Below are 10,422 nucleotides of genomic sequence, written 5' to 3'. Positions count from 1 at the left end.
AAGTCCGAGGAGACCAAATACTAATTATTGTGCTGTGAACTTAATGTTAAACACTTTACTTCAAAGTTACCATACATGTCCCCACTCCCCGTCCTCCCTCTAATCTCATGGCATGTCATGGTTGAAGCAGACAGTGGAGGGGGGAGGTGAATCTGTTGGGATTAGCCTCCACAGTGAACATACTGACCGCACACACACATGCTCTCTGATGGCCACAGTCTGCAAAGATCAGGTCGCCAACAGGTATGAAATCCTATTTTGCTCAGATTGATCTAAAATTACTCATTAAATTTAGCTGAGGTGAACTTATATGACAGTGGGAGTCATTCATATCAGACCACTTGTAGAGTAAATCAGGCCAGCAAGCTGTCATGGATGATCTCCTGATCCCCTGTGCTTGAGTCGAGTTAGCGCTTATCTCAGGCCAGTGTTACAACTCTTTACCCTTACTATGTTAACCAATAGGTTATATTTTTATTTATATATTGATCGTCTACTGTAATTATTGCTTTCTTATTTAATTATATGGTTAAATGTTATCAAATGGTCTCTCTAAATACTAGTTGAGTTCAGTTTATGTGTTAAAGAGGTCTGGATTTAACCTGCTAACTGTTTTGGCCATTGTTTGTAGTGATGGTGAATTACCTTACTTTGGGTTATGAGGTGTTTCGGTTATTTATGTCCACCTTGCGTACATTTTCCCAGTAATGGTGGTTAAATAGTTAAGTGTCCTATTCATAGAGCACGGTAGGCAAAAGCCAAGTAGACAGGATTACTGGTCTGAGTGCACAGTTGGAGTGAAATAAGGACTTTCCATTCACCACCAGCTCAATAATAGCTGTCATTAGCACTTCTAACATGTAATGGCACTAAATGTTGTCTTTCATTTCATGTCTCACAACATGATGTCTGGTATTTTCTCAGCATGTTCAATCACTGACTGCAAAAATCATCTACAGATTTTGTTATAAGGTTTTGCAATCAGTGTTTTTATTTCTCTCTTGTGTGTATATCCACTCTTTAGTTAGTAGCCTTGTGTGACAAACACACATAAGGGAGCCTTCATCCGCTCACTATGGCATCCCTGGAGGAAGAGCTGACCTGCTCTGTGTGTCGAGACAGCTTCGGCCAAGCCCACCCCCTGCCCTGTGGTCACAGCTTCTGTCCTGCATGCATCCGTGAGGCCTGGAGCGACCAGGGCGACTGCAAAAGTCGCTTTACCTGTCCTCAGTGTCAGGAGGAGCATGGTGAAGTGCCATGTGATAGCTGCCCCCCTCAGGCAGAAGAAGGGCAGCCATCGTTGGCTGTCAAAACCTGTCTGAAGTGTGAAGTGTCGTTTTGTGCTGAACACCTCCAACCTCATCTCGAGAGACCGGCGTTTAGCAACCACCAGTTGGTGGATCCGCTGGGGGACATCTCCCAGCGAAGGTGCCAAACGCATGAAGAGATATTGCGCTACTACTGTGCCGATGAAAGGGTGTATGTGTGTGGTGACTGTCTGCTGGATGGAGGCCATGCTGAGCACAAAGTGAAGGCGCTGAGACAGGTGGAGGAGGATCTGAAGGTCAGATGGAAAACTATACAATATGAGTGTTTTTATCTTTGTCCGTGCATGAATTAGAATTTAACAATTTAACATTTAACATACAAAGCATGACTTAACAAATCTCAACTCTTGTCCCTATTTGGTATTTTACAAATGAGTGTGTAGTTGCTCATTTATGTGTGACTCCACAGGTCATTCTCCAGACCCTGCTCAGAAAAGCAGAGGAGAAGCTAAAAGATGGAGAACGAATCCTTAAAGAGCATGACAATATTGATTCCCTCATGGATGTAAGTAAAACTATTTAAACTGCAGGAGAAATACTACGAAATGACTCTCTCAGTAGATGTTCTGTACAGCCTGTACTGCTCACGTTATGACCCATAGGGGATCCCAAATTTAAATTCTTTCCATGTCTAACCCTCAGACTGGCCTTCCTCTACTGATGAATTTTTTCAAATGAATCAGATGCATACTCAATCACTGATCACCGCACTCATGATCGGTTGCAGGACTCTCTGAAGCAGGATGACACCCAGGTGGGGCGCCTGGGCTCAGACCTGCAGGTCCAGGTGAAGAAACTGGTGGCCGCTCTGAGGGAGATCACCACGAGGGAGAGACAGCAGGTCATAGAGCGTGTGCATGAGGACTGCTCCAAGGTGAGAGAGGAGATGAGCCAGATGCTGAGCATCCAGCACTATCTAGCCTCGCTGCTGGCAGAGACGGACCCCTTCCTGCTCATCTGGGTAAGACTTAGTGCTGGACAGGTACTCTGCTGTACATTTGGCAGATTTTTGGGGAATTAGGTCATAGAAATGCATTAGAAAAGATATTTTTTTTGTCCTTTTTCAAGCTTTATTGTATAGATGTAGCTGAAGAGTGACAGGAATGTGGGGAAAGAGATAGGTTGAAATGACATGCAGCAAAAGGCTGCAAGTCGGATTCGAACTCTGGGCCGCTGCGGCAAGAACTACGCTTTTGTACATGGGGCAACTGCTCTACCAACTGAGCTGAACAACTCCCCAGGAATGCATATTTTACACAATCACACAGTGTTCTCAGTTTTGGAAATTGACTGTCGGTATAATTTAGCTTCCGGAGTGCTATGCAGAATATCTCAATCTTGCTGAATCAGTCCTTGAAGAATGGCAATGTGTCACACTTTGGTCCAGGCAAATATCTCAGAAACTATTCAATGGATTGCCTTGAAAGTTTGTACAGACATGCATGGTCTTCAGAAGATGATCCCAACCTCATTTAGAGCCATCATCAGGTCCAAACAATACTTTGAATAACTGACATCAGCCTCAGTTGTACTTAAACTGAACTGGCTAAACATTATACCCACAAACATCAGTATGTTAAAATTGTTATTGTGAGCATGTTGCTATGTTAGTTGATAGTCGATGTTGATAAATGTATTATATGCTGCTCACTTATACACAATGTATCAATAATAATATTTTATAGCTGTATTCTGAAGAGACCAAGCCAAGTATGTTTAGCACAAGTATTATTAATTTTTTATTATTATTGTTGTTGTATAAGCCCATGCACAGGCTCACAGATAATGAATTATCCTGTATGTTTGAATGAAGGTTTAACCTTGTGTTTGTTTACTTGCTTTTCCAGGTGGGCAGACTCACATCTGTAATTATTTCAGTGAATGAATCATTTCTGTTTTTCTTACCTGTCCTTCACTCTTTTTTTTTTATCAGGCCTTTCAATCAGATGACACAAAGTGAGTCCAGAAGTCAGTGACACTGCGTTGATGTTAGGTCCTTAGGTGTGTTGACATGTGTGGGAAGGCAGTCTTTGTATGTATGTGGTGGATAGACAAGAGGAGATGAGATAAAAAGAGGAACAGATGAATGCAATAATTTCAACAAGATGGTTTTCTTCCTGCAATATGTGTTGTGCTCTTTTATTCTAGGTTACTAGCTGACCTGAACAGCCCACTTTTCATCCCTGATACCGTCAGTCTAGACAGGAAGCACATCTTGGAGGACATAGAGAGCAAGTATCGAGAGTTCATCACCGCCACCCTCCGCTGCCTCAGTGAACTCAAGAGGGAGCTCTGTGAGTGGCACATGGATGACACACACTCACCCCATTTATTCGACTTTCTTAAAGGAATAGTTGGACCTTTTGGGAAATAGGCTTATTTGTTTACTTGCAGAGAGTTTGATGAGAGGATTGAGCCAGCCCTCATATTCATGCAGTAAATATTAAGCTACAGCCAGCAGACAGTTATCTTAGCTTAGCATAATGGCTGGGGGAATGGGAAACACCCAGCCAAGCTCCCACAAACTCCCACACATAATGTTCTGTAAAACCACAATTTGCCATTTTACAATTTGGGTTTTGTAAGAATTAAACAAACTGAGCTTTAAAGCTGCTTTTATGCTAATTTTAACATCTTTCAAATTGTATGTAATTTTATGGAATCTTCTCTGATTTTATATGTAAGTTTATAAGTGATCTTCTGTGTGTTGTAACTAACACTGTGTACATGCATGGTTGCATTTCAACATTAATTTCAATATCAGTATACTTTATTGTGTCATCCCTCTCATACAGTAACCAGTCCCCTGACTTTGGACACTAACACAGCTCATCCTTTGTTGAGCATCTCTGATGATCTTCGCTTAGTGACACGGGTTAAAAACCGCCTGCCCTGCGCTGCTCACCCCGAACGTTTTGACCACTGGCCGCAGGTCCTCGCTATCCAGACCTTCTCCTCTGGGACTCACTACTGGGAGGTAGAGGCTGAAGGATTCTGGGACATTGCCGTCTGTTATAGGAATATTGGACGGAAGGGGAAAGAGGGCAACGCCTTTGGGAACAACAAGGTAAACATGCCACTTACAGTAGTTGATGTAGTTGATATATCAGATTTTTTTTTGCATTAATTAGTTGCCCGTCTGTTTCATGCCAGTGGCATTTGTAGTGAACCCTTCCTATGTTTTATCTGGCTTCAGTGAAAAACGAATAGGCTGTTGTTCCTTTAAACTCTTATGCATTCATCTGTTATAGATTAAACAAATTTTACACATACTTACAGCACTAGTAACATTTTCAGCCGAATGCAGCAGCATTTTAACCAAATTTCTGACAAAAGAAAATGCAAATTACTCTGGATATGCAGTTATTAAGAGTTGGTTCATTGAAATAAACAGCTGGTGGTTCTAAATTTACAGTCAGGTGTCTTTATAGCATTGCAGAATAAGGGGAACAACAACATGATGTAACTAAAAGAATCAAGCCTCAAATGGTGAAAACTATGTAAAAAACACACACAATGGAAATATGGCATTCAACAACATTTAACAACAACTCTTTGCTCCACACAAATGTGACGCTTTTGTCTCCCACTATTTTTCATCTCTTCAGTGGACGTTACACATACTTCATGCCTACATCATGCTCTATTCAAACAACAGAGAAAAGCAGCAAATCTTTACATTTGAGAAGCAAGTACTACTCGTTTTTGTTTAGAAATAACAAATAAACTTAAGAACTGATTATTAATTGGTGCCAATTACTTTTCTGCCAGTCAGCTAATCAAATTATGACCAATTATTTTGACCTAAAAACATGTTCCCTGATTAAAAAGCCTACGCTAATTTTTAAGGTATCATGGAGCTTAACACAGCAGCACGACAAGAAGCTGGCTGCCTGGCACAACCGCAGGAAGACCCGCCTCACGTACCAAATGACTGGCACCCGGGTGGCAGTCGCTGTGGACTACGGCGCAGGCACCATCACCTTTTCCGAAGTGGGACCATCTGGCAACCTGACCCACCTCCACACTTTCTCGACCACGTTCACTGAGCCGGTGTGCTTAGGCTTTGGACTCTATAAGGCTGAGCTCAACAGCCGCATCTCTATCGTCACAGTCTGAAGGAGAGAAGGAAGAGAAAATAATGCTGATGAGCACCAGGGGGGTTTATCTTAGACAAAGCCATGAAAAGACTAAGTGGTGCCGATTTTTTTCCTCACTTCTGGAACCACACAACAGTGCGAGGGAACCTTTGACATGAGCCTCTTTGATGTTTGTCTCCTCTCAGATCTCAGGCTGAGCTCATCCTCAGTAAAGAGACAAAAACACATCTGTTAAAACTCAGATGATACTGACATGGTAATTATTTCCATCAGAGAAAAGTGAGAATGGAGTATTCGATAAGTGAATATGAGTGGACAGCAAATGAGGAGGCTCCTTTGAAAAAGGGCAAAAAAATTGTGAAAATGTGCTTTTAATTCCACTGTAATTAACAGTGCAGATGACTGTATATATACAAATATTATAATTAACTTAAGAATGTGATAAATGTTGGTAACTTTTGATGCCAGCTGCTTTCAAAACTGGACACTAACTCAATCCATCTGCATAATATTACAATGAATTTTGTCCATCAATCATCATCATCTGCGGATGTTTTCTCTGCTCTCTCAGGAAGGATGTAGACCATGATGGAGATGGAGATGTTTGTGTTTTTCAATACCTGTTCCAGGATCGCCAACACTCTCTCCCACCCAAGTCAATCCATCTCTGATGGTCTACCTCAGTTTGACAGAAAGTTTTGTGAATACCAAATTAGGTGTGTAGGTATGTTTTTAGGCATTAGGTGTATCTGTCTAATGCAGTTTTATGTCTTCATATGCTCAAAAACCCAACTAAAAGAATATCTTTTGAAATCGCTGCATATATCTGTTTAATCCAGTCTCACCATCCATCCATCCAGGAGTATTGGATCTTTTTTAACTCAGCCTCAAGGCACATAAGAAGGAATCGCTGATTTGATTGGATATTAGAAAAATAAGGAAAACATCTGCCACTCACTCGCCGGCTTTGCTTTTTGAAGCAGCTCAGATGCCCAATTATCCTCCTATTTTCTTTATTTCACTGTAAAGGTGAGTGGGCGGATGCAACATAGAGGGTGAGAAAGAAGCAGACGGGAAAAGGGGGTGGCTGAGAGAGAGAGAGAGAGAGACAGAGAGAGAGAGAGAGAGAGAGAGAGAGAGATCAGAGCATACTCTGGTTTGGTTACGATCAGACTGACTGCCGTGCTCTGAAAGAATGTGATAGAGGATCATAAGAACAAGGATTTTTCACCATATAAGAGTGCTCTGACAGGGGGGAAACAACTGTTATCACCTGATATGGAATACAAGATTGTTCAGACTAAAACAGGTAATGAGTTTTTTTAATTCACTTCAAATACTAGGATTGTTGGGTCCTTTTAGAGAGTATGTGGTAAGGTGAATAATTGATCGTGTTTTCAATAATATGGATCACTCTCCAACCAAAAAGCAGCTGTTTTGTGTGTATAAGTTTCATTAAAGCTAAGAAAGAGATGTTTTCACACATGCTTTTACTCAACTCAAACATAAATGAATGAAATTGTTTTAAAATGGACTGTTCAAAACTTAATAACATCACATCTCTCTAATTCCTGACTTAATGTTTAATTTATTTGCGTTAAACGACAAAACAGCTGTGGAACTTGGGAAGAAAATAAAATAAAAATTGCCCAAAGTGATAATTTGTTCTATGTATAGCTACTATATGTGTGTCCATAAGTGTGAAACAAAAGCACAAGTGAGAGAGAGGGTGTGTTTGTGCTGTGCGTGTTGTGTGAGGGAATGCGTGTTGAGCTGCGTTGTGAGGGAGGGGGGTACGTGTAAAAGACAGATGGTCACTCAGTGGAGTTGTTCCCCCACTCCCTCTCTCTTTCTCACTCCCTTCTGGGTCCTACATCTCTTCCCTGTCACCTCTCCAGAATCTTACCTCATCTGTTTTTTTCCCTCCTCACCTCTCCTCAGCATCTTTATCATCGCGTCCTTCTCTCCATCACAGAAAAGTCTGAACTCTCACTTGTCTTCACTCACTTTGCTCCACTTTGTCTTTTTGCAACCTTTTCTTTCCTTTTCTCAGCTACGTCTCTTCTGTCCTCTTGTCGGGTTTTTTGCTGAAGGAATCAACTTGAAAATACCAAGAGATTTTTTCGTGATTGTCATTCTGGCCCCTGCTGACACAGCTCATAGGATACTGAAGAGATTTGGGATTCAAACAAGAAAACCAGAAAGAAAGACACAAGAATGAGAATGACTAACAGCTATGGCCAATGAACAATTCTGAGTATTTTCTCGAATATAATTTAGCTCTGAGACCTATCTGATCTGATTGTTGCCTGGGTGCATATTAATGTAGAGGTCAAAACTACGTTGAGGATAAAGATAAAAGGAAAATTTCCACCAAGACAGTTTGTTTCACCATAGCATGTTTGTTTTCATTTCAAGTTGTCCAAAGTGACATTTCTCTACAGTAGAAACAATCAGAGATATTCGACTTAACACTCCAGGTTCAGTCATGCATCCCAGGTTAGTCAACTTTGACCTTCCCATACTGTTGAGTGTGCTCCTGTTGTGGGGACCTATGAAGACGAGGGGCCAGAATGACACAGAGCCCATCATCCTTGAGGGGAAATGCTTGGTCGTATGTGACTCCACCCCCTCATCTGAGCCTGCCGGTAACGCCCTGGGCATGTCGGTCCGCTCCGGCTCCGGCAGGGTGGCCTTCTCAGCCAGCCGCCAGACCAACCACGAGCCCACTGACATGAGCAACCGCACCATGATCATCTACTTTGATAATGTGAGTATGCGACTGCTTATGTCTTTTCATATTAAAGTAGGCATTTTTCAGTTGAAATAAATCCTGTGATTGACGAGAGAACAAACTACTTCAGAGATCCATTGAGGTTTCATCTCAGATCTCTCCATATTTCTCAGAGTTTGTTCTTTTTGCAGTGCCATGGTAAATAAAAGTTGATCAGTTTTCCCCACACAGCTTCTGTGAGCTGTTTGCCAAGTGTTTTGTAGTCGGAAGCCTTCTGCCAATAAGATGCGCATATTATTAGAGTTCTGACAGTTAGGAAAAATGCTAATGAGATAAACATTGGACTGTCAGACTCCACAGTGCAGCCGTGCTGCATTTTCATGGATATCTGGGGCTTTTCTTTTTTTTGGAAATATAAAATATGACTCAGTATTTTGGGAGAAGACTGATATCTAACTGCGTGGACAAAAACAGTGACCCTGGAGTGAGCATGTAATCAGGGTCACTGGTCTTTCAAGATTTTTTTTCTGCTATACCTTCACATTGTACATCACACATCATCTTACCTTCCTCTTTGTTCTCCAATCTCGCTCTTGCATCAGATTTTGGTGAACGTGGGCACTCATTTTGACCAAGAGAGCAGTGTTTTTCTCGCACCACGAAGAGGCGTGTACAGCTTCAACTTCCATGTTGTAAAGGCCTACAATAGACAAACTATTCAAGTACGATACTTCAACTACTTATAGTTTTAATTGCAGTGTGTCAGCGTGCACTCTCTAATCCCTTGGTTTGCTCTTTCTTAGGTCAGCCTGATGCTGAATGGCTGGCCGATGATTTCAGCTTTCGCTGGGGACCAGGATGTGACCAGAGAGGCCGCCACTAACGCTGGCCTGGTGATTATGGAAAAGGGGGACAAGGCCTACCTCAGACTGGAGAGAGGCAACCTGATGGGAGGCTGGAAGTACTCCACCTTCTCTGGGTTCCTGGTCTTCCCCTTGTGAGGAAGGTGGAGGGAGAGCAGGTTGAAGTGTTTGAAGGGTGATAGGATGAAAATTGGATTAAGCTGCAGTCAGAATGAGTGAGAGAAAAATCAAAGGTAAAGCTTCATTCTATAACTCTTTGACAATGCATGAAAAGACGTGTTTTATGCAAAAATTGAGATGAAGATTGTGCAAATTACGAATATTCTCATTTGAGACCAAAAGAAAAGGAGGTGAGGAAGAGGCCGAAACATTCAGTAAAGATGATTTATCTGTGGATTTGCTCTATTTCTGTGTATTTGTTGGATTTGTAAAGATATTTTGATTGTGACACAATTATAAAGTAGCCATGTGCAATGTGGGCTTCTGTGCTAAGATCACGTTTTTTTTTCTCTTTTATTCACAATGTTTGAAACACTGCTGTGCTCCACATGGCATCCTGTCTCATTAACAAACTTGTCCTTTACTCTGCTGTGTCGTATGACTGATGCTCCTCTATATGCCTGTTAGCCTCCTGCAACAAATGTTTATTTACAAAGAAATTTCTATTATGGAGAAAATATTCAAATAAAATAATTTAAAGTTGGATCAGTATATCGCTTTTGCATGCATTGTCAAGTATTTATTTCCACTTCCATTTGAAGAGAGACAATATTTCATAAAACATTCCTACACTAACATACAGAAATAACTGTATTTATACTATACTATGTTAGGGGTGTGACAGTTTATTCTGCTCAAGCAAAACAGTATTTCTCCCTCCTTTCATGGTACTCTATCCATTGCCACGGCAGCTGTTTGTAAATATAGCTCTCACCAGCAGAGTTGGTGTTGGCGTGGACCAAGCAGACCAGCATGAGGCAGAGTGCGAGTGTGGCGAAGAGCGGATACTCCTCGCAGGGCCGCAGACAGATGGAGGCTTTGGCGAGCAGGCAGGCTCCTCTCTACAGGGCTGCCATGGATAAAGTGTGGTGTGCTGTCACATGTAGTCACTTACGCTTCCCTGGTTCAGGACCACAGTCTTTCTCTTTTTCTCTCCCTCTCTCTGTCTTATATCAGAATCACGCTTTTGTGATTTTTAGGCCAGGCCAGTCAAGTATTCCTGGAGACATTAATCCATGGTGTCACATTAATGCACTGACTGAAGACGCTTCAATGGTAATAGATGGGAACCTTTGTGGACATATTGTATGTTTTTCTGATCATAACAACCTTAGATCCTCTGCAGAAACTCTCCCAATCTTCTTCCTTTTTAAAACTATGTAGTATCATAGCTCGTA

The 10,422-nt window shown here is 41.7% G+C and overlaps 2 protein-coding genes across 2 annotated transcripts; both read left to right on the top strand.

Moving 5' to 3' along the window:
* The first annotated feature begins 144 nt into the window (after nt 1-144).
* trim110 (tripartite motif containing 110) lies at nt 145-5,447 on the top strand. The gene is made up of 9 exons (XM_019257224.2): nt 145-243; nt 1,025-1,564; nt 1,738-1,833; nt 2,056-2,289; nt 3,262-3,284; nt 3,477-3,622; nt 4,124-4,395; nt 4,937-5,020; nt 5,178-5,447. Exons 2-9 carry the CDS (start codon nt 1,076-1,078, stop codon nt 5,445-5,447), a joined length of 1,614 nt encoding a protein of 537 aa, XP_019112769.1. The 5' UTR covers nt 145-243; nt 1,025-1,075.
* A 1,122-nt stretch (nt 5,448-6,569) lies between these two features.
* Nucleotides 6,570-9,717, top strand: cbln12 (cerebellin 12). Its single transcript, XM_010742171.3, has 4 exons — nt 6,570-6,737; nt 7,482-8,198; nt 8,765-8,884; nt 8,966-9,717. The coding sequence occupies exons 2-4, from the start codon at nt 7,917-7,919 to the stop codon at nt 9,161-9,163; spliced, it is 600 nt and encodes a 199-aa protein (XP_010740473.1). The 5' UTR covers nt 6,570-6,737; nt 7,482-7,916; the 3' UTR covers nt 9,164-9,717.
* The last annotated feature ends 705 nt before the right edge of the window (nt 9,718-10,422 follow it).

The sequence above is a fragment of the Larimichthys crocea genome, chromosome X, assembly GCF_000972845.2.
Source record: "Larimichthys crocea isolate SSNF chromosome X, L_crocea_2.0, whole genome shotgun sequence".
NCBI lineage: Eukaryota > Metazoa > Chordata > Actinopteri > Sciaenidae > Larimichthys > Larimichthys crocea.
Note: the sequence above shows the minus strand (reverse complement) of the source record. Positions and strands in the feature narration are given on the sequence as shown.